General features: G+C 48.0%; 1 protein-coding gene across 1 annotated transcript; it reads right to left on the reverse strand.

Annotated features, from left to right (window-relative positions):
• Window positions 1–327: 327 nt before the first annotated feature.
• Window positions 328–23,681, reverse strand: AP5M1 (adaptor related protein complex 5 subunit mu 1). Its single transcript, XM_054972932.1, has 9 exons — window positions 23,595–23,681; window positions 20,782–21,001; window positions 16,619–17,267; window positions 13,863–14,090; window positions 11,765–11,904; window positions 9,178–9,263; window positions 6,861–6,976; window positions 5,031–5,127; window positions 328–464 (listed from the first exon to the last, which is right to left on the reverse strand). Exons 2-9 carry the CDS (start codon window positions 20,847–20,849, stop codon window positions 382–384), a joined length of 1,467 nt encoding a protein of 488 aa, XP_054828907.1. The 5' UTR covers window positions 20,850–21,001; window positions 23,595–23,681; the 3' UTR covers window positions 328–381.
• Window positions 23,682–23,794: the final 113 nt, after the last annotated feature.

A 23,794-nucleotide genomic window follows, 5' to 3' on the forward strand; every position in this document is an offset into this window, starting at 1 on the left:
CTGCTGGCCTAGAGAGCTTTGCGGAAAAGCGTCTTGGCCCAGAGTAAGTTTCCTTAAACTGCAGAAAGAGACCACTCTTGGCAGAGTGTAGTGGCAGGATACAGTCTGTTATAATCACAGTATTTTATTCCTGTCTCTTTAATGGAGGGCTTGGCAAGAGAGAGAGGCTGGATCATGGCAAGTAGATAATGTGATTCAAAACAGAAGAAAACTGGGGTGGGAGGAACCACTCAAAACATTTAACATAAATTATTTGATTGAAATTTAAGTAATCCCTGCCTCGTGCCCCCCACTCCCCGTGAAAGCTTTAAATAATAAATACACAGGTTAAAATATTTCTGCAAATTTATTTTTCTTTTCTGGTACAAAACGGAGGGAAAATTAGAAAAGCAAAGTTCTATACACAACAGGTGCCGGGGCTTTGGAATTCCAGATGTAGTAATCAGAAGAAAGCACTTCTCGGGCTAAAAGGAAAAGACAGGCGAACAAAAAACAAGCTGAAAGGCAGCATCTTAAAATAAACCTAGATTCTGAGAACAGTAACAGAGAACAGACTTAATAACCTCTGAAAATTCCTCCCTCCATAAACAAATGTGATGCTCTCAGAGCTAAAGTACAAGAGATGAATTACACAAGAATGTTTCAATTTCCCCTCTCTACAGAGTTGAAAAGATTGCTCCTCAGAGGGTTTATTTCCTCTTTGTCTCCTAGAAGGGGAAGTGAAACTGGGAGGCAAAGAGGAAATTAGCAAACCCTCTCAAGAGCCATCTTTGCTGGCTCTGTAGAGACAGGAAATTGGCAAAGCCTTCCGATCTGGCTTTTAAAACTCGGCTTCCTGGAATAACGTTGCAACTTCCTTCACGTGAACGTCCTCGTGTAATTCGTCTCTTGTAGTTTAGCTCTCAGTGCAAGGCTTCTGCTGAATATATTAATTTTTGTCACTGTCGAACACTGGGAAAATGATACACTGGATTTTGGTGGATGACCAAACTGGGCGATACTTCGACTCCAGACCTTTTGTGGCTGAGCATCAGCAAACCCGGCAGTGGCTACAATGGCTGATGGCAATGAAACAGCTCTAGTTAGGAGATAGAAGCCTGCAGCCTTTATTCCTACCACAAACAACTGTGGGTCTGGCTGGAAGCTGGCCAGCCCTGCATTACCCTGGCCCTTGGATACTCTTGGGCATGTTGGTGGTTTTCCACACGTGTAGCAGGTTGTTGCATTAACAAAGAACAACAGGATTATGTATCACACTCTTGAATACTGCGGTTCCCCACTGCACGAAAGCTGTGCTTATGTACTCTCCTCCTCCAATGGAAAAGGAATGAGGCCTCCTCCCCCCGTATGGGCCAGTTTGCATGATTAGCAGAATCACGTGGTACTGCTTGTCCTGGACTGGACCACTCTGGGCAGCAGCGGGGCGAAGTCACACCATGTTCCCTCAAAGGGACCCACCCACTCCATGTGCACAGAAAACTGACAGAGAGAAAGCTCAGCTGAATTTCTCTCTCGAACCTGAAATTCTTCTGTAAGTGACCAGTTTTACGGAAGAGAACACAAATATATAACAACAACAAAATTCCATTTATATACCTCCCTTCAGGACAACTTAACACCCACTCAGAGTGATTTACAAAGTGTGTCATTATTATCCTCACGACAATCAGCCTGTGAGGTAGGTGAAGCTTGAGAGAGCTCTGAGAGAGCTGTGACTGACCCAAGGTCACCCAGCTGGCTTCAAGTGGAGGAATGGGGAATCAAACCCGGCAGGAGTGATTCCACATACGTTGGATAATGCACTTCCAATCCTCTTTATAGATCATTTGGAACGGATTTTTTTGTGTGCGGAACAAAAAATCCACTTCCAGACGATTGATAAAGTGCATTGAAAGTGCATTATCCAACGTGTGCGGAATCAGCCCAGATCAGAGTCCTGTGCTCTTAATCACTACAACAAATTGGCTCACACTGCCCCCTGCAGACTGAAGTAGGGCAGTCCAGGAAAAGCTTTGCCATGTGCTTCTGCTGATAACATAAAACCTTCCCTACAGTTTTGGAGTCCAGAAAGCCAAGATCGGCTCTGCATGGTTCAGTCCAAACAGAATGCCGATAAATTAAATGAACACAGCTTGTATGTGCAAGATCTAATAAACTACATCCAGTGTAATAAGCACAATCTGCAGCTTGGCGGAGTAATTGCACATGTGTGTGTGTGTCTGTGGGTACATACATGCCCCATACCAGGTTAAGTAGTCTGAAATTAGGGCAAAAAGGTGGCAGTGTATATCAGAACAGGCAGTGCAGAGGAGCTGAGGGGGATGAACTGGCCAACGGGCAGGAACCCGAATTGATAAACGTGATCTAGGGGGGCTGCAGATGTTCTCCTAAATCCCAGGGAACTTTAGAGAATTTCCAGTAGACAATGGTTGTTGTGGGTTTTCCGGGCTGTATTGCCGTGGTCTTGGCATTGTAGTTCCTGACGTTTCGCCAGCAGCTGTGGCTGGCATCTTCAGAGGTGTAGCACCAAAAGATAGAGATCTCTCAGTGTCACAGTCTCTATCTATCTCTATCTTTTGGTGCTACACCTCTGAAGATGCCAGCCACAGCTGCTGGCGAAACGTCAGGAACTACAATGTCAAGACCACGGCAATACAGCCCGGAAAACCCACAACAACCATCGTTCTCCGGCCGTGAAAGCCTTCGACAATACATTTCCAGTAGACATTTTGTTTCTAGTGGCACTTATAAATCTTTCCTCTTTCTCCAATTGTGTCTGTTTCAGGCACCACTTTAGTTTCTTCTGGGAAGAAAAATCCCACACAGCCCATTCAGAACATTTACTGCAAGTGACCAGCAAGTAGTATGCTGTCTCAGGCCTCAGTCCTATAAACATAAACCTGTTCTTGACTCTCTGCCACAGCTCAGTGGTGGAGCACTTGCTGTGCATGCAGAGAGCCCCACATCCAATCCCCACACGAACGCATACACATGAAGCCGCTTTATACCGAATCAGATCACACGAAGCCGCTTTATACCGAATCAGACCACACGAAGCAGCTTTATACCGAATCAGACCGCATGAAGCCACTTTATACCGAATCAGACCACATGAAGGTGCTTTATACCGAATCAGATCCTTGGTCCATCAAGGTTAATATTATCTATTCAGGCTGGCTGTGGCTCTCCAGAATCTGAAGACAGAGGTCTCTCCCATCACCTACTACCTGATCCTTTTAACTGGCAATGTTGGGGATTGAACCATGGACCTTCTGCATGCAAAACAGAGGCTGTTCCACTGAGCCAAGTCCCCCCTCCCACAGACAGAACCCTGCAGCTTGAAATATTAAAAAATCCAAAACTTAAAATCTGTCTTAAAAATAGGCGGATCTCTGACTTTTAAATACTTAAATTCCCTCCCCATGCCTAGCATCACAAGATAAAGGGATCTCAGGTAGACCCTGCTGGGACTTTTCTCCGCCCAACACACTGGAGATCTGCTGCCAGTCAGAGTAGACAACACTAGGCCAGATGGAGGAGCAGTCTGACTCAGCAGCTTTCTATGAGCCAAGCTACGAGAGATGAATTACACGAGGAGGAGCACGTGAAGGAAGTTGCAATGTTAGTCAGGAAGCTGAGTTTTAAAAGAGATCCGAAGACTTTGTCAATTTCCCCTTTCTACAGAGCCAGGGAGATGGCTGCTCAGAGGGTTTGTTAATTTCCTCTTTGCCTCCCCAAGCCTCTGTCAGTTTCACCTCCCCTTCTAGGAGGCGAAGAGGAAATAAACCTTCTGAGCAGCATCTCCCTGGCTCTGTAGAGAGGGGAAATTGACAAAGCCTTCCGATCTCTCTCTTTTTTTAAATTTTTTATTGGATTAGAAATCAATATAATCAATACAATCAATTTCCTTTCAATATTCCTGTTCTAACCATTCCCTTTCCCCCTCCCTTTTGTTGACTTCCAACAGTTTTCCAACCCCTTGTCCATTTTTCCCCTACTCATTTCAAACTTATTTTATCTATTATACATATACTTTCACTCTCTTCTAAGCTTATCTATATCAACTAAATATTACATTTCTGGCATGTATTCTTTAATAATAAATCATTTGTCTAATTTTAATACTCTGTACTCTGTCTTACTCCTTCTAATCTCGTCTTCCTTATGGGACAAACAATTTGTCCCTCATTCTACCTAGCTCCAAATACTTCTATAAACATTGTATACATTCAATATAAGTCAATCAATTTAACTTATACTCTATATGTTACTCTTTACTTCCTTCTACATATCTTATCTTCATACTATTTTAATTATATAGTTTCTCCATTATACAGCTGTCTACCAAAAATGATCAATCAATTTGACCCATAATCTGCACATTTCTAAATACTGCTGTAAACACATTATACCTTCAGTATAAGTCAATCAATTTAACTTATCTTCTATATGTTACTATATATTTCTTTCCACCTTACTTATACTCATTCTATTTTAATTATATAATTTCTCCATTATACAGTTATCTGTCAGAAATCTGCCTTCCGATCTCTTTTAAAACTCAGCTTCCTGGCTAACACTGCAACTCCCTTCACACGCTCTTCCTTGTGTAATTCATCTCTCGTAGCTTAGCTCTATGTTTGTGAAGAAAGTACAGAAGCACATCTATGAAATCGGTACCGAACTCTTGCTCTTGATGAGATCACTATCATTGTAACACTGCTAAAACCTATATTCCATGGCAGGAATGTCTATTCATTCTGGGGCTCCCTAAGCACGCTGTTCTATTTTTTCAAGATGGGTAGCTGTGTTTGTCTGTAACAGTAGAAAACACCAAGAGTCCAGTAGCACCTAAAAGGCTAACAAAATTTGAGGTAGCGTATGAGCTTTTGTGAGATTCTTCACGTATCTGAAGAAGTGAGCTGTGGCTCACGAAAGCTCATACCTTACCACAAACTCTGTTAGTCTTATGGATGCTACTGGTCTCTTGCTCTTTTCTATTTTTCCAAGCAAGATAAACCTACACAAACCTGCACTGATCTTTGGTTTGCCTGCAGCAAGGACCCGGATGGAACGCTGGTCCGTGTAGCATCCGGTCAGCGTGAAATCCAGTATCCTGAAATAAAGCTAAAGACAACCAAGCAGGAAACAGTATAATCAACGAACGGACATCCGTTTCCACTGTGAGGAAAAATGCTGACGATTCAGGCATGCTGAAGGCAGGCCACTACGGCAGCAATGGAAACAGGGCAACCCTCCCCCGCCCCACCTCCATTTCTGTACAATTTAAAGTTTGGTCTTCTGCCCACTGTTTTCTAGTAGATAATGGCCAGGAAGACGTACCAGTCCTCCTGGCAGGGCAGGCCTGCACAACTGCTGATCCATCCAGATGAATGGGCCCTGTACGGTGGACCACTGGGAGCTTTGGGGGTTCTTTTTGCTCCCTGTGTGGGACTGCAAAAGCCTGGAGGGTGTCAGGCACCTGGCAAGCCAGAATACGCGACTCAGGGGCAGCTTGGAAGGTCACGTAGGGCTGTGGCGGGGGGGGGGGGGTCCTTCTCCGGCAGGCTTGGAAAGCCCATTTGCTCTGTTGCTGTTCTGAAAGTCAGCAATCTGCAACCACGTGAATTCTCAGGGAGATGCCAATGTGAACTTGAAGCAGAATTGGTCAAGTGTCTTGACAGCCCAGCCCCCACCTGATTCCCCCTTGCGGCTGCAGCGCCCTGTCCCGTGAGGGCCCCCCGACCCCCAAAGAGGACTTCTGATAAAACAGTAAGTTGCTGGGGAAGAGACCCCCACTGCCAGCTCCTGTTGTGACCTTTGCTGCTGCTGCTGGGATCCACCCAGAACTCTTGTGCGAAGGCTGCTGTAGAACAGTGGTTAAGCGGTTGGGCTGGGAACCAGCACTCTGCTGGTTCGAACCCCACAACTGCCATGAGCTCAGTAGGTGGCCTTGGGTCAGCCACTCCTTCTAGCCCCAGCGCTCCAGATGTATTGTGGGGATAACAACAACACTGACTTTGTTCCCTGCTCTGAGTGGGGCACGGATCTGTCTAAAAGAGCGGTGTATCAGCATAGTTGTTGTTGCTATTATTATTATACTAGCAACAGAGGCTGTTGTAAAATGCAACGGGCTCTAGCAGCGGGGCAGCGGGAGGGCCATGCCAGTGCGGCCCTCACAAGGCCCTGCAGCCGGTGGAGGTGGCAGGAAGGTCGCGTGGGGAGGGAGCCCCTGTGCTGCACCTCCCTGATGGCTCTGCAGGCAGGCCTCTGAGGGCCACGGAGCAGCCGTCGTGGAGGTAGTGAGAAGGCTGCTGGGGGGGGGGGGTTGCTGCGCCTCCCTGCTGGCTCCACAGGCCCTTAGAGGCCTGCCGCCATCATCTCACTTTTTGTTGTGGCGCAGCATGCCTGCGCCAGGACAAAAAGTAAGTCGTCAGGAACACAGCTCGGCTTTTATATAGTGGGATGCAAATGTCCAAATGATGTGATATAATAAACACCCATCTAAATGAATAAAAGCAACCATGTGACTGCTCAATAAGATGGCCTAGTACAGTGCCCCCGAATCAACAGAGCTGGCGGGAGTTCTCATTTCCCTTCCTGACACCTCAGCACCCCTGCTGGTTGTCTTGCAACAGGTACCAAAATTCGCTTCAGATGGTAAGAAAATAGGAAGGAATATTATCCCTCCAGTGTCCTACTTCCTCTGGTTCCCTAATACCCATTGCTCTCTAGACTGAAAGACCTTCTGAAGGAAAGCCGGAGCCAGCTATCCTTTGGGGATGCAATGCCACTCCGCTCCCGCCAGCCCGGGCACAATTTGTGAGCTTCCCTCACTCTTCATACAGACAGCCGCTTACTTTGACGTAGGCTGTGCTTCCCGTGCACACAGGGTCGACTGGATGCTGCTGAGTCACAGGACCAAAAGCGACCGTTCCAGTCAGGGAAATCTCCAAGGATCTGGGAAATTTCTGCCCTTTAAAGAGTTAAAAAGAAAGCAAAATTTTTAGCTGGATTTAGCAGCCCGCTACAAGGTTGTTTATGTAGCCCTTCTCCTACCGTAAAGGCCAAGGCACCTGCAGGCACAGAGGGCGTGTGCATTTAAACCCACAAATAGTCTACTGTAAAAAGCGCATGGGATGCACGGGCGACGAATCTGCAGCCTGATCCCTTCGGTCGTATTTTCCCCACTTTAGGCTCACTATTGAAATTAGGAGCCTGGCTGGGGGAAAAACAGTCATGTGGACAGACTGTGGAGATGGTTAACTATTCCTCATCTATTTGCCCCATTTGCTCTAAAACGGACTCCCTCCCCACCCCCCCCACCCCCAAAAAACTTTCCACGTTGCTGTGGAGCACACTGAAACACAATGGGTTGGATCCGGACTACATTTTCCAATGGAAGAATGGAATTTTCCTGCTCGCCCCCCCCAACAGCAGGCCACTGATTTCCATGAAATGCCTCGAGGAATGCCATCAGTGGGGTCTACAGCTGGAAGGAGGAAATCGGTGAAGACTGCCACTTTAGTCTGGATCTGACCCACTGTACTGCCACCAGCTCATCTGGTTTGGCCTTTACTCTGTGCAGACTACTGGAGGTGTTCTACAGCCTGAATTCCAGAAGGGTTGCTGTGTTTGTCGGTTACAGTTCAAGTAGCCGAAGAGTCTTAAGGCACCTTAAAGAGACTCGAAGAAGACGCTGAACTGGAATTTATAAATGGATCTGATAATATCAGAGTAAAGAGGGACTTGAGAGGCTAACTGTTCCTCTGTACACTATTTAGATTAATCCAATTCTGCAAATTTATCCACATTTGGGAGTGGTTCACACTGCCTCTGAATAAATGGTTGAGTTTTTTGTATGGCTTTTGTTTTCACCTGTGCTCTGCAACACGATGTCGCACACTTCACTCCGGGAAACTGGACTTTCCAGCCTCTCCTTGTGATAAGCCCCCCCCACTTCTGTTTGCAGATTTGCGTATGTACATCTCTGCCAACTGAATGTACCACTTCACGCAGCTGAAAGGTTGCATCACAACCCATCTGTTAGTTTTTCAAGTGCCACAAGAGGAGTCGTTTGTTATTTTGACCACAGCGCAAGGAACAGCAAAAGTAATAGAGCAATGTGGTACCAAAAACCTATTTAAATTTATATAACATTTGAAAGCATTCCAAATACTTCAAAGACAATCTTTATTCCTGCATGGGAAGCCAGTATTGCTACCCCTATATTGCAGATCAGGGACAGAGACTGATGGAACTGCGATTTGCCTTCGACTATCTACTGGTTTCACAGCTGAATCAAGAATCAACAAGGAAGTATCCGCCAGCACTACAGAAGGCGACTTTTAGTCTGAAGACGGCCCTGACATGTTTCCTCTGTAAGAAAGCTGGAACGTAAGTGAAGTCTGTAAGTTTCAAGCTTCTTCAGCTCTTTGTAAGATTTCTTCCTTTTGCAATTCCTTCAAAGGAGAACAGTTTTATTTCCCCCTCATTTTTTGTCTCCTGGTTGCAAAGATACACTTGAAAAGAGCTGATGATGTAAAAATCATATCAGATCAGTTCCAGTATTTTCCTCTCATATTCACTGTTGTCTGATGCAGCCCTCTTGTTCCTGTTGAGGTCTGAACTGTGGCTTGCTCAGCTCATAGTCTCTGTAGGATCCAGAGGAATTAGCCGTGTTAGTCTGTAGTTGCAAAATAGTAAAGAGTCCAGTAGCACCTTTAAGACTAACCAACTTTATTGTAGCATAAGCTTTCGAGAATCACAGCTCTCTGACGATGCATCTGACAAAGAGAGCTGTGGTTCTCGAAAGCTTATGCTACAGTAAAGTTGGTTAGTCTTAAAGGTGCTACTGGACTCTTTACTATTTTGTCTCTGTAAGCAAGGCCAATATCATTGTCCCACATGACAGAAAGGAGGTCCGAATTTGCAGCTGAGATGAAGACCAGTGAATCCCCGGCTCATCATTCACCCACTTGGCCTCCACACGAGGTGAACAAGAAAAGTCCTGACAAAGCCCACCAAGAACGGGAGGAAGGCCATTCAGGAATTCTCACTGGGGCCTGACAGTAAACATCAGCGCTGCCAGCATGGATAGCTGCGCTGGCTCTTTACCTCCAAACACGCTCCACAAACTTCCCTCCTCTGGCTTAGAAAAACTCAGCTTCCTCTTACCGATGACCCAAACCAGCAAGCTTTTCTCCTTCGACACCTCGAGTTGGCCATAGGTGATCTTGTACTCCAAGTGTGCAATAGGGCCTCTGTCAACAAGAAAGAAAGGACAAGGGATGGGAGTTAAGGGCAGCAGATGCCTCGGTAAATAACGGACGGGATAATCAACAGCTCATGCAAGGTGTATTGTGCAAATTCACTGTCCGCTGCCAATGAGTGGTGGATGTTGAGAGAAAGACCCTTGGCCACTCATCAGTAGTAAAACAGCCGAGTACCTTTTGAGAGCAATGCTAGTGGATGCTACAGACAGGTGAGTGAGCTTCGTCCCATCATATTTATTTATTTATTTTATTTGATCTATAATCTGCCCTCCCGCATCAGCAGGCTCAGGGTGGATTACAATTTATACAATAATATAAAATACAGGTACCTTTTAAAAACCAATAAAACTCCTTAAATATTTAAAAACGCACAAACAAACAATTCAGCAGCAGATTTTAAAAAGACATATAGCAGCAGACTTCTCCGGCAGCCACCACCCAACCACCTCCAAGGATATATGGCAAAGGCTAGGTGGTAGATACCCTTTGTAGGGGGCATGGCTATCAGGCCCAGGGCGTCAACCACATGCCTGGCGGAACAGCTGTCTTACAGGCCCAGCGGAAGGATAGCAAGTCTGGCTGGGCCCTGATCTCTTTAGACAGAGCGTTCCACCAGGGTGGAGCCATGACCGAGAAGGCCCTGGCTCTGGTCAACGCTAAACGGGCCTCCCTGGGGCCGGAGGCCAGTAACAGCTGTTTATCGCTGGATCATAGTTGGGTTGGCAAACTGTAAAAGACTCTGATCCAGCATACTGGACCACCAGTTGCCCAGTTCGATGTATGGTAGTAAACAACCAACTCTTCCCATGAAGATCCCTGCTTTAGAACGGTGCACAAAGGGTGCATCAAGGTTAACACACAAACGGGCCCACATTACAAATCAGGTTGATCAATGTACCCAGTGTAATAAAGGGCAGCGCGACAGCATTGGCCAGAGAGGTAGCCTGGGGTCAGTCCTCCAACAGCAATCTGGGTGAGGCCGGCAAGTGAAGAGGGGAGGGGCAGGGAACAGGACTGGTAAGCCAGGACAACGGAGGTGGGGAAACCCAGAGATCCGTTCGGCTTGTGGAAGCGCTCTTCTCCGGCAGAAGCAGCTTTTCGGGAAGGCTTGATCTGTTGCAAAAAGGCACCTTCTGCTAGTATAACAGATCTATGGGATCCAATCCCATGGATGCTTCCTTGGGTTTCTTGGAATACTTGTGGGACAAAAACAGGCAGGTAAGAAAAAGCTGAACCACAGAAGCAGGCAGGGCCAGAAGAGGACTCTGTGAACAACACGTTCTGGTATACAAAGGTTGCATTGAGATACTCAATTTAACTTTGGTTAAATAAAAATGTGCACAAACTTAGCTTGCTCTGGGTTTGCATAAATGCCTCCCCGCCCACTCCTCAACTTGGACCTCAATAAAGGAATGACACTTTAAGAATAACCCCATTTATATGTGACAAAGAAATGCAGGAGGAGTTGGTCTACCGGGGAAAAGCTAACTGAGAGACGTGGATTTTCCAGAAAACGGGAGTCAGAAAATTTCCTGATTTCAATATTTACATTGTCATCAAAACCTAAGTGATTTAAATATTTAAATAACATTAGAAAAACTTAAATAATGTTAGCAAAAGATGGCAAATACCGCACGCACAAGCCTGAACTGTGTGCAAGTGCTAAGGTTCATCCATACTTCCTCTCCTACACTTAGCCTGTCTAGCAAGACTGACTGCACGGGAAAATATAGCATTGGAAAATTTCCCATTGGACAAAATTTTCTGCTCCTCATTACTGGTTAAACCACATGTCTGCATTGCTACATCCCGGATAACCAGAGTCTTACAACACCATTCCTTCATCGCCACTCTTGAGCATGAAGTAGGGGGGAGAGGGAGAAGCTGGGAATGTGTGTAAACCCAATACAAGCCAGGTTTGTGCACTTTTTTTACTTTACTGTGGTTAAATCAGATACTTCATGGTGCCCAAAGTCTCCTAAGGGAAGGAGGATGTTTATAGAGGGACCAGTTGCGGTGGGAAAGGTTGGAAGGCAAACAATGTCCAACATGGGGCCAATAAGGGTTCGACTAGCATAAGAACGTAAGAGAAGCCATGTTGGATCAGGCCAATGGCCCATCCAGTCCGACACTCTGTGTCATACAGTGGCCAAAAACCCAGGTGTCCTCAGGAGGTCTGCCAGTGGGGAAGGGGCACTAGAAGCCCCCCCCCTCTGATTGCCCCCCCACAAAACACCAGCATCCAGTTTTCCCTTCGCCTCTTGCATTTTCCAGCTCTGGAAGGTAACTGGGGATTAGCAGCAGAGAGGTGTATCGGGAAGACAGTTCTCTTCCAGGGGCTTTTCTGTCTCCCACCTCCTCATTCCATCCCCCAACCGCTGTGCAAACCCCTCAGAGAGAACTTTTACTTATACCCGGGGGAGGAAACCAGCCTTGCCTCTCTGATTCCTGAAACTGCACTTCTAAGAAAGGATTTTTTGTTTCCTTACCTATTGAAAAAGGGAATGCGGGCCTCACAGTATTCAAAAGCATTTTTCACACTCTCATGAAGCTTCAGGTGGACGGTTATCTTCCACTGCGATTCTTCCTCTTTCAGCTGGTAAGATCCTAAAATAGGTGGAACAGGCACCTTCGGGAAGGAGGCAAAAGAAAGATGGCATTGTTTATGTTTCTCTCTTAAGATGGTTATTTGTGATATGTCTGATTGATCGTTGCTCCCTTTTTTTTGTAAGCTGCAAGCTGCTCTAAGGTTTCATTGGTGGTGTACCGTGGGGTACAGATTCCAAAATAAAAGGATAAAAATGGGACGACAGCTTCCAGATGTCAGATATACGCTGTTTGATTGCTAAACGGTAAGATAATTAGACAAAAAGTGCTTAATTCTGATAGAAAACAGGAATTAATCACTCATTTGCAAGCAAGATTCTCTAAACCGCTGACCAGCGGGGTGCTGCAAATGTTTCTCGGATGGAGGCCAAGAGCTCGCCACACACCACATTCAAAGCACGTAATGAGCAGAAGGGTCACAAGCTCCTACGCATCTTCTTTGGAGAACTTCAGAGCTGTGGCCATGATCAGTCCTTCTGAGTAAGAGGCCAGAATATTATACTGAAAAGTACGGTAGCCAACTCGCCTCCCATATCGGAAAAGTGGGTAGCGATGCAAAGCTCCATAAGCGTTTGGTGTTTCGAGGCAAGCATGCTTACGGAGGCAACTCATCGTTCTGACAGCAGTTCTTCCTTTTGCTTCTCTACAGTTCTCACAACTTGATAAACATGTTGGAGCTCTCTCCCTTTCAGTCCCCTTCAATGACTCTCCTTCCATATCAGGTCTAGTTGCTAGGGGTTTGTTCCTTGGCCTCCCTGGCGATCCTCTTTTATCATCTGCTCCACGTCCTGCCAGCTGCCTGATGGGCACAAGTCCTTGCAAAGACTCTCTCCTCCTCCCCAATTGAGGACCGTTCTTTCCTTCCAGTGTGTGTGTCTGGGGGGGGGGGGGGGAGAAACCAGAAGCACTGTGCAGGCTCTCGGTTTATTTATTTACTTCATTTATACCCTGCCTTTCTCCCTGATGGGGACCCAAAACAGCTTAGATAATTTTTTTCTCCAGTTTGCTACAACCCTATGAGGTGGATTAGGCTGGGAGGATGTGACTGGCCCAAGGTCACCTAGCAAGCTTCCATGGCAGAGTGGGGATTCGAACCCGAGTCTCCCAGATCCTACTATACTATAGCCTCTACACCATGTTGCATCTACTACACTTACTGGTCACAATAGCAACATAATACCGCCCTTCAGGACAACTTAACACCCACTCACAACGGTTTACAAAGGATGCTATTATTATCCCCACAACAAACAAACACCCTGTGAGGTGGGAGGGGCTGAGAGACCTCTGGAAGAGCTGTGACTGACCCAAGGTCACCCAGCTGGCTTCAAACGGAGGAGTGGCGAATCAAACCCGGTTCTCCAGATTAGAGTCCCGCCACTCTTAACCACTAAACTGGCCCTCAAGTGTTGGCAGTCCGTCTGAGCTTAAGAGGCAGAACTTTATCTGAGACCTCCTCTGCCATTTTGCAATCAATATAATAAATTTACCGTGGCATTGTTTTGTGCATAACTAATGTGGCTTGCATGAAATGGGAGGAAGTCGGGCCTTCGCGGGTGGATGCTTCCATCAAGGCAGTGTGGTATGAGTAATAAAACCTTTTGAGTGCTGGATCCAAAGGATCAAAAATTATATTCATTGGCAATTGACTAATGGTGGTGGGAAGTGCCATCAAGTCGTAGCTGACTTACGGTGGCCCCTCAACAGGTTTCCAAGGCAAGAGACCAACCAAGGTACTTTGACACTGCCTGCCTCTGCAACCCTGATCTTCACTGGGGGCCTCCGATCCAATTACTAACCAAAGCCAACCCTGCTTAGCTTCTAAGATCAGGGCAACAACTGATTAATTTTTAAATAGGTCCTGTTTTCCACAGTTCTCCACTGCTTCATTTTATTTTCACAACCTGCCTGTGGGGTATCTTAGGCTAAGCGAGAGTCTGGCCCAAGAAAACCTCAAAGATTGCAGATTGCCGGTCTTACCTGGGAAGTATAATAGCACAGATTGAACAGGTCCGGAGGCGGTGTTAGAGGGAACTTGTACGGTCCGCTGAAAGCCGAGTCGTCCATCGCATCAACGCTACTGCTCGTGAGGACGGCCGCGTCAAGGGAGGTGACACAAGGGTGGACCAAGATATCCTGGAGTGGAGAGCCGTTGGCAGGGAGGTTCAAGCTGATTGACACGTTGGGAGCAGCACCTTCTATGTCACACTTCCAAGCAGAGAGAGAGAGAGGAGAGAGAGAGAGAGAGAGAGAGAGAGAGAGAGAGAGAGAGAGAGAGAGAGAGAGAGAGAGAGAGAGAGAGAGAGAGAGAGAAATTCAAAATATCCTTAGACCTTCCTTGACTCCACAGGAGTTAGAACAGACTGGCACAGCTCTAGTGGTGTCCTGCATGATGTGCCATCCTCTGACCTCTCTGTGACTTCAGTTGTGCTAAGACAGCTGATAACCAAGAAGCAACTAGGTCTGAGATGTAGCTGGCTTTCTGTGATCCACACGGTACTGGAACTGTAACGAGGATCAACTGCTTGCCGGTGGTGAAGCTTAAAGCCTCTCCCAATCACTGAGAGATCTCTGTCTTTTGGTGCTACACCTCTGAAGATGCCAGCCACAGCTGCTGGCGAAACGTCAGGAACTACAATGCCAAGACCACGGCAATACAGCCCGGAAAACCCACAACAACCATCGTTCTCTGGCCGTGAAAGCCTTCGACAATACACCTCTCCCAATTAATGAAAAAGGATGGGGCTACTGCTAAAATGGCAAAACTAATTTACTACATCAGAATGTTTACTTTTTATTTTAGTCCACCTTTCTCACTGTGACTCAAGGAGGATTATGCAGTACAAGTCAATGAACTCAATAGCATGTGATCTCCAATAAGCAATGCAATTGGAACGATGGTGGTGGAGAAAGCCCTCAAGTCACTGCTGACGGACAATAGCCACTGGCGGGGTTTTCATGGCAGGAGACGACTAACAGGAGTGGTTTGCCATTGTCTGCCTCTGCAACCCTAGTCTTTGTTGGAGGTCTCCCATCAAATTACTAACCAAAGCCAACCCTGCTTAGCTTCCAAAATTTGACAAGATTGGGTTCGCCCTGGGCTATCCAGGTCAGGGTGCAATTGGAGTAGGATTACGGACATTTGAAACAAAGCAAACGCTATTAGACATGATACACTAAACAATGAAGAAATTGGGATTGTGTAAATAGAAGACAATGCAGGAGAGGCGAATCATACACACAGCAAGCAGATAATATATATTATCCCGAGTGCATAATATATAATATATATCCCCCGAACGTCTGACTCCACAGCTCCAGGAGAGAGATTCTTCTTCCTCCGCCAGTTTAGACTGTGCGCGTTTGGGATATTTCTGGCCTGAGGAAGAAGAATCTCTCTCCTGGAGCTGTGGAGTCTGACGTTCGGGGGATCACGGGAGTAAGCCTTTTTGGCACAACCGATGCAGTAGTGAAGCATGTCCTGGAGGGACATGATCGCGGAGTGAACTGGGCCGCTTTCCACCCCACCATCTCTCTCATAGTCTCAGGGGCTGATGATCGGCAGGTCAAGATCTGGCGGATGAATAGATCAAAAGCTTGGGAAGTGGACACTTGCCGTGGGCATTACAATAATGTCTCCTGTACCGTGTTCACAGTCCTGTTCCTTTTATCAAAGTGCCTTCCTGAACCATGTTGTTATAATATAGCCGTATTGCCTTCACGGGAGGGAAGACAGCACGGTGCAGCCCAATCTCGTCAGGGTTAGTACTTGGATGGGAGATCACCAAGACAGACTCTGGGGTCGCCGTAAGTCAGCTGCAACTTGACAGCACGTATATTCGTACACGCCGCCTTTATGGAAATGCCCTTCTGATTTACTTAGTTCGTGGAATGACCGAAAAGTGGGGGCCTTCCTGACCTCCTCAGGTCACCACAGAGAACGCAAGACAGGCAAAGCAGTCTTTCTGGGGATAAACTATACATGCTGGAATGGATCCAGTGACCCATCACAGGAAGGCGATGTCCTTAGTTGAGCAGAGCAGTGGGATACAACCTCATGCCAGTTACGATTTGTCATCTCAGGCATCATATCAAACCACAGTTACCCAAACCCCGGGGGCAACGCACACAAACTGAAACCACAATCCTGGTCTACCAACTGACTGTAAACCTTGGTTTGTCTAATCAGACATCAAGCCAATCCATAGCTAAAATTCCTTAACTCTTGGTTGTTTTCGAATTTTCTGGTACCACCCCATATTGTGTCTCTTTCACTGAATGTCCTAACTGTGGTTTATTATTGTACTCTGCTCAGCGAATGGCCCAGCTGTATTATATTGCATTTTCACTTGCTCTGTGTAATCTGCCTTGGATATCAGTAACAAACAACAAGAACAATACGCAAATCAGCCTAACCTATACGGTTACTGAGCTGATAAATGACATCTTAGATAGTATGCTGTGTACTGAAAGACAAGATAAATGTTAGTGGCAGCACCTCTGAACTCTTCTTTAAGCCAGCAAAACTAGAAGCAAGGTATGCAAGATTCTTATTCTGGTCTAGTTCACAAATCTGAAAAAAAAAGTGGTATCTTCTTTGGGGTATGCTGAAGCGTTAAAAATATTAAGTTCAGCTTCCTCGGGCACCAAGATAAAAAATGAGCTGAATTTCTGCTTTTCCAGGTGCATTCATGTGTCAAATAGGTTAGAGAGATTTGTGCTGGAAATCGTCTCACCTTGCAACTTACAGCTCCGTAAACCTGCCACATGTCCGCCACGTCCCTTTTGTTGTACTGCACAGACTTGACTTTTTCAACGACACAGATATTAACTTGAGGCTTTCCCTTGTACGTGCAGGTTCTCCAGGCCGGCAGTTTCTGAGGGTGGCTGCTTGGAACGACAGGACTGCTTTCCAACCACGAGCCGTTCAAGTTTGATTCTAGCAGGGTGCCAAGCGGACAGGCCTGCATGAGCAAGTTTGGGAGCTGAGCAACTTTGGCGTTCCTCTCTGCTTCGCTTTTCGGGCTAGAGTTCATGAAGGCTAGCATCCCGGACAAAAGAGCAAAGGCCTGAGAGATCCCACTGTTGCTGATGAGAGCAGGGCGCGGGTTCAAGGACTGCTCAATCAGTGGGATGCCAGCATAAATCAGCCCGCTTTTTTGGAAGGCCACAACAGGCCAGAGATCTCCGTGCTCGGTCTGAAGCCCGTAAACAGATGTCTTGTTGATTCGGGCACAGCCGTCTTGACGCTCTACAAAATTGTGCTCTTCACCCGTCAGCCTCAGTTCGAAGAGCAACGCCTTCAGGAAAGGGCCGTCCTCTGGCACGGCTACGTAGCTCGCTCCGTTGAAGCATTTCGCTCGCTTTTCAACCGTGGGGTAACGCCTGAAGCATGGAAGCAGAAACACAGCAGCAACGTTAACACCCCATTGCTCAAGTTTATTGTGTCGAATGGCACTACAGCCTGCACAGAACTTGCCTCAAACCATCGAGGACGGTCGTTCTACTCTTTTCTGTCATTTTCCAAAACAGTGACGGAATTAAACTGGACAACGCTTGGTCAACACGAAAGCCTGGTTCGTGCATTCACCAGGCTGCCAACTCCAGTTCATGTAGGGGTTGACTCCCATGTTGGTGCATGTGAGGCAGGTGCTCTCTGCAGAGACACAACGGACTGATCTGTCCAGTTTTTCAGTTCTGTTTGAATCATGGCATGTTGCATATAGGTCTCTGTACAGAATGTGCCTGTCTCACACACACAAAGTTGTGCGTTGGAGAAGAGTGCCGGAGAAGGGCACATCTTTCATCAACCACACAAAGCAGAGTGCCAGTCCTGTCAATCTATGACAGTGATCCCCAACTCGGCACCCATGGGTGCCAGTGTGTTTCCCGGTGCGCATTTTCTTCTTTCCCAAAGCAAAGAGTCCACCCTGGCCTTCTTCCACCTCACAGTAACAGGAAGCACTTCAGAAGAGCCTAGGGGGCATCTCTTTCGTGTCTGCAGGGAGCTTAAAGAAGGATGCTTGGCTTGGAACCTCCCAACATTGTGGGATTGGTTCCAGCTCCCATGGCAGCCATTTTGCTGTTGCTTGTGTCTCCCCATAGCAGTCATCCTATTCTTAACATTCCAAGCATGCATGCAGGCTCAACAAGATTGGGGATTCCTAGGAGTATAAAGTAGGCTTATGTTCCATAAAATTAATTGTCGTCGTGTTTTGGGGAAAAAAGAGAGATTTTATTTTGGCATGAACTTTGGAAGGCTTCAGCCATGGTGGTGAACTTCCATCTTCTCACTGAACGACCTGGCTCCTAGACCACCACAGATTTTTTCCCCTACCGATGCCATAGCATCGAAATCGCAGGAGGTCATAGCCCCTCTCTATACTGCCTTGGTCAGGCCACACCTGGAGTATTGTGTGCAGTTCTGGAGGCCTCACTTCAAAAAGGATGTGGACAAAATCGAGAGGGTGCAGAGGAGAGCGACGAGGATGATCAGGGGTCTGGAGACTGAGCCCTATGAGGAAAGGCTGAGGGCCTTGGGAATGTTTAGTTTGGAGAAGAGGAGGTTGAGGGGGGACATGATTGTTCTCTTTAAATATTTGAAAGGCTGTCATTTGGAGGAGGGCAGGGAGCTGTTCCAGTTGGCAGCAGAGGGTAGGACGCAAAGCAATGGGCTAAAACTACATGCACAAAGGTACCGACTGGATATTAGGAAAAACCTTTTCACGGTCAGAGTAGTTCAAAAGTGGAATCAGCTGCCTAGGGAGGTGGTGAGCTCCCTTTCACTGGCAGTTTTCAAGAAGAGGCTGGATGAATCTTTGTCAGAGATGCTTTAGGCTGATCCTGCACTGGGCAGGGGGTTGGACTAGATGGTCTGTATGGCCCCTTCCAACTCTATGATTCTATGATAATCTATAGTCCTTTATGCTTGTACTACTCCATGGGCTTTTCCTTCAAGCCATTCATATTATGATGTTTACAAATACTAAGGGAATTCTGATCCCCACTTGTTTCTTTCAATCCCAGTAAGGACACAACTCATATCCTGGGAAAGTTTGAGCCTCCAGTTACCAGTAAGGCTCGTAAATGATTTCTGCCCCTCACCGAGGAGCCCACCCCTCCATTTCTGTAACACTGAGCTTGTTTTCTTCGATTGGTTTACTGACAGTCAGCTGCTTCTCTCCCAGCACAATCCTGCAATTAATTTTCCTTGTATTTGGAGGGAGGAGGGAAAAACAAGCCCTTGTAATATCAACAGGAGAGCAGAAAAACCGTAATTTTTTTTTACAAACGGATTTAACTACCACGTTGCACAGTAATTATTTTTAAAAGACTCCACTGTCAGAAGCTAGATTTTTTTTCAAAATTAATTTCATTCCCAAATGTCAAGTTGACAGTGTCACTTTAAAGTACAGTAGGAATGAACAAAAGGGGATAATTGGCATGATGCGGAATTGGTGTTTGAACCTGGCATGGTGGAAGGGGTTTATTTGTCGTCTCTCTAATTCCCTTTTTGGCTGAAGGATGGCTGAAGTGTTCCTCAGACTACAATGCAGACTACAATTACTGCTGTACTTCAATAATCTCCATTGGAGGTTGTATACAGATTTATGCCCTTTTCTGCTTCATGCTTCAACCCTCTAGCATTCACATGAGAGCAACGGAGACGGTGCATTCACTAGAAAAAGGGGGCAACAAGTACTCTGTGTGATACAGAAGTGTAACACTGTGGCTGCATATCTTTAGTAGCTGTAGTAAAAGCACAATGTGGAAGCCATTTTAAATGGTGTCTGCATGGAAAAGAGATCGTGCAAATCAAGGTGCCTGCAGAAGCCAGGTGACAGCCTATACCCACTTTAGGCCAGTAATTCCCAAACAGTATAGTGCAATTAATTCGTTAAAAGCAACTGTCAACCCCCGCCCCCCTGCAAGATTGACTGTTCTGGCCTTCCCTCTGATGCACCATGCGATCACTTTAGAGACAGCAGAAATTCCCACATGGCACCTGGAGGCTGCATCTCTGCACGAGTAATTGTTCTGTCCACACCCCCTTCCAATCAGGCAGCACTTTCAGGACACTGACTCACAGTGAAACATGAGGTGGACTCTCCTTACAGCAGGCAATCCTTACTCTTCTACATTCAGGCGCAAGGGCAAAGAATGGTCCGAATTTTATTCAGGCTAAAGTACGTGCCCCAGCTAACCGAAGCCTGGGGGACATTGATGTAGAATGTAGGCCTTCACTCTTCATATTTGTGGCCTGTAGTTACAACAATGTGTTGTTGGCAAGGGTTCCTTAGTCCAGGGGAGGACAATACTGGGCTTAAGGCTGCCAATCTATCCTTGGCAGGGAGTTATCCACAGACTTCTAGGGCACCTCCGCCGCCAAGTGAAACAATGTTGAGCACTGTGGTGCCGACAATCAGGTGGTGTAATGGCTAGAGTGTTTAACTAAGATCTGGGAGACCTGGGCTTGAACCCCCATTTTGCCACAGAGGCTTGCTGGGTGATCTTGGGCCTGTCAAAAACTCTTAACCTAACCTACCTCACAGGGTTGCTGTGAGGATAAAACAGAGGAGAGGAAAACAATATTTAACGTCAGGAACGTCAGGAACTACAATGCCAAGACCACGGCAATACAGCCCGGAAAACCCACAACAACCAACAATATTTAAGTCGCTTGGGTCTCCATTGGGGAAAAGGTGAGTATAAGTGAATAAATTAAATTTTGCATTGACACAGTAACACAAAATGGCCATATTGAACTGTGGTCCTCACTGGCTGCAATGGTGGAACTCACCGGCTGCAACTTATACAGGGAATTCTGCTTCACAATGGAAAGAGGGAAGGGAGGAGGACTAGCCATAGGGATCCCAATCTTAGAAGCCAAGAAAATTACCTGGAAAACAGCACATTTCCACGTGCATCTTGTTCATGGCTGATGAGCCACAGACCTCTCAAGGCCATGGCAGGTAACTAATGATCAAAGAGATCCCCGTGCGGGCTAGCACCATGACGGATCCAGAGGCAAGGAGCATCCCACAGGAGGCATCTTTGGGTGCTAAGCGGATTTCTGGATATGAACTCGCTCTTCTCCCTGATCCTAAAACCACCAGCTCCTGTATTCAAAGAACAAGAATTTGTCCACCTCAGATCAGAGCCTAACAATTAGCTTCTGCCCACCTCCTAAAATCAGTAAAACACTGCTTCCACTGCAGGTCAGAGAGTCCTTCCTCCTCCGCTTCTCAAACGATTATGGCCACATGTCAACCGTAACTAATAATCTGTAGGACAGACTAGGCTGCCCCCGCCTAATTCTAATTAGATCTGCTTCCTGCAGATCAGAAGTCCTTTGTGCCCTGCCAAGGTAGAGCTCCCAAAATCAGAGATCTGTTCTCAGGTCAAACGAGAGATCCTGCATCCAGGTTCAGACCTCCCACCACCTGCAATCTCTCCCAACTGATTCACCAAACTTGCCAGCAAAGCCCAAGCACACATCAAGAAATCCCACCAAACCCCCAACATAAGATGATTTGCAAATCGAGGAGCACACATCTCATTGAGTGATCTTTCTCTTCTGCAGATTCCTCAAAAATCAGAGTTCCCCACCTTGCCAGGATGAGATCCCCACTTTGCGCTCTGTGTATAAAGGGATTCTTCCTTCACCAGCTGCCACAACAATCTCTCCTATAACCTGAAAAGGGACTCCCCCCCCGCCTTGGACTCTTACCAGTCTCCTGCATATGGGAGCACCCCATATTCCTCCAACAAATGTCCTTATAGGTTCAAGGACCCCCCCAACAATGTCCCTGACAGGCAGGCTAGGGACCCCCGATTCCTCCCACAATCTCCCTCACAGGTAGGCCAGGACCCCCACCCCTCCATTCCTCCAACAATGTCCCTAACAGTTCAGGACGCCCCTCGAATCCCTCCAACAATCTCCCTCACAGGGAGGCCAGGGGGACCCCCCCCAATTCCTCCCCCAATCTCTCTGACAGGTAGGCCAGGACCCTCCTCCCCAAATTCCTCCAACAATGTCCCTAACAGTCCAGGATGTCCCTCCAACAATCTCCCTCACAGGTAGGCCAGGAACCCCCACCTCCCCATTCCTCCAACAATCTCCCTCATAGTCCAGACCCCCTCAATCCATCCAACAATCTTCCTCACAGGCAGGCCAGGGACCCCCGATTCCTCCCACAATCTCCCTCACAGGTAGGCCAGGACCCCCATCCCTCCATTCCTCCAACAATGTCCCTAACAGTTCAGGACGCCCCTCGAATCCCTCCAACAATCTCCCTCACAGGGAGGCCAGGGGGACCCCCCCAATTCCTCCCCCAATCTCTCTGACAGGTAGGCCAGGACCCTCCTCCCCAAATTCCTCCAACAATGTCCCTAACAGTCCAGGATGTCCCTCCAACAATCTCCCTCACAGGTAGGCCAGGAACCCCCACCTCCCCATTCCTCCAACAATCTCCCTCATAGTCCAGACCCCCTCAATCCATCCAACAATCTTCCTCACAGGCAGGCCAGGGACCCCCGATTCCTCCCACAATCTCCCTCACAGGTAGGCCAGGACCCCCATCCCTCCATTCCTCCAACAATGTCCCTAACAGTTCAGGACGCCCCTCGAATCCCTCCAACAATCTCCCTCACAGGGAGGCCAGGGGGACCCCCCCAATTCCTCCCCCAATCTCTCTGACAGGTAGGCCAGGACCCTCCTCCCCAAATTCCTCCAACAATGTCCCTAACAGTCCAGGATGTCCCTCCAACAATCTCCCTCACAGGTAGGCCAGGAACCCCCACCTCCCCATTCCTCCAACAATCTCCCTCATAGTCCAGACCCCCTCAATCCATCCAACAATCTTCCTCACAGGCAGGCCAGGGACCCCCGATTCCTCCCACAATCTCCCTCACAGGTAGGCCAGGACCCCCATCCCTCCATTCCTCCAACAATGTCCCTAACAGTTCAGGACGCCCCTCGAATCCCTCCAACAATCTCCCTCACAGGGAGGCCAGGGGGACCCCCCCCAATTCCTCCCCCAATCTCTCTGACAGGTAGGCCAGGACCCTCCTCCCCAAATTCCTCCAACAATGTCCCTAACAGTCCAGGATGTCCCTCCAACAATCTCCCTCACAGGTAGGCCAGGAACCCCCACCTCCCCATTCCTCCAACAATCTCCCTCATAGTCCAGACCCCCTCAATCCATCCAACAATCTCCCTCACAGGTAGGCCAGGACCCCCATCCCTCCATTCCTCCAACAATGTCCCTAACAGTTCAGGACGCCCCTCGAATCCCTCCAACAATCTCCCTCACAGGGAGGCCAGGGGGACCCCCCCCAATTCCTCCCCCAATCTCTCTGACAGGTAGGCCAGGACCCTCCTCCCCAAATTCCTCCAACAATGTCCCTAACAGTCCAGGATGTCCCTCCAACAATCTCCCTCACAGGTAGGCCAGGAACCCCCACCTCCCCATTCCTCCAACAATCTCCCTCATAGTCCAGACCCCCTCACACGCAGGCCAGGGGACCCCCCCCCCCTAAATCCCTCCAATAGCTTCCCCTTGAGACCAGGGATCCCCGGATCTTACCAGACTCCCACGAAAATAAACAAGGGGTCCCGCCCACCCCTCCCCCAGGCCGCAGACCCCCAAGAGATCTTTTCGATTCCTGCCGCAATCTGGGAGATCCGCCCCGCCGCAGGGACCGACTAACCCTCCTCGGCGCGGGGCCTCCTCCCTCTCCCGCCGCGCGGCCTCCCCGCGCCCTCCGCCAGGCCTTCCCGCAGCCCGGGCCTCGGCGGCGGCGGCCTCCCGACTCTGCCCGCGGAGGCGGCTGGGCGGGGCCGCGCGAGGCCTAGCCGCGGCGGAGAGCGGGCGCCGGGCGGGCCGGTTGGCTGGCGTCGGGCGGAGGAG

This window comes from Eublepharis macularius, chromosome 2 (genome assembly GCF_028583425.1).
Source record: "Eublepharis macularius isolate TG4126 chromosome 2, MPM_Emac_v1.0, whole genome shotgun sequence".
Lineage (NCBI taxonomy): Eukaryota > Metazoa > Chordata > Lepidosauria > Squamata > Eublepharidae > Eublepharis > Eublepharis macularius.

What these genes read in the sequence shown, in the direction of transcription:
- AP5M1 (XM_054972932.1), bottom strand. Translation starts at nt 20,849, where the DNA reads ATGGCCTTGAGAGGTCTGTGGCTCATCAGCCATGAACAAGATGCACGT. An exon ending in GGAAATGTGCTGTTTTCCAG is followed by an intron (nt 17,268 to 20,781) that starts GTAATTTTCTTG and finishes TCCATGCTTCAG; the next exon opens with GCGTTACCCCACGGTTGAAA. An exon ending in TGTGCTATTATACTTCCCAG is followed by an intron (nt 11,905 to 13,862) that starts GTAAGACCGGCA and finishes TCCTTCCCGAAG; the next exon opens with GTGCCTGTTCCACCTATTTT.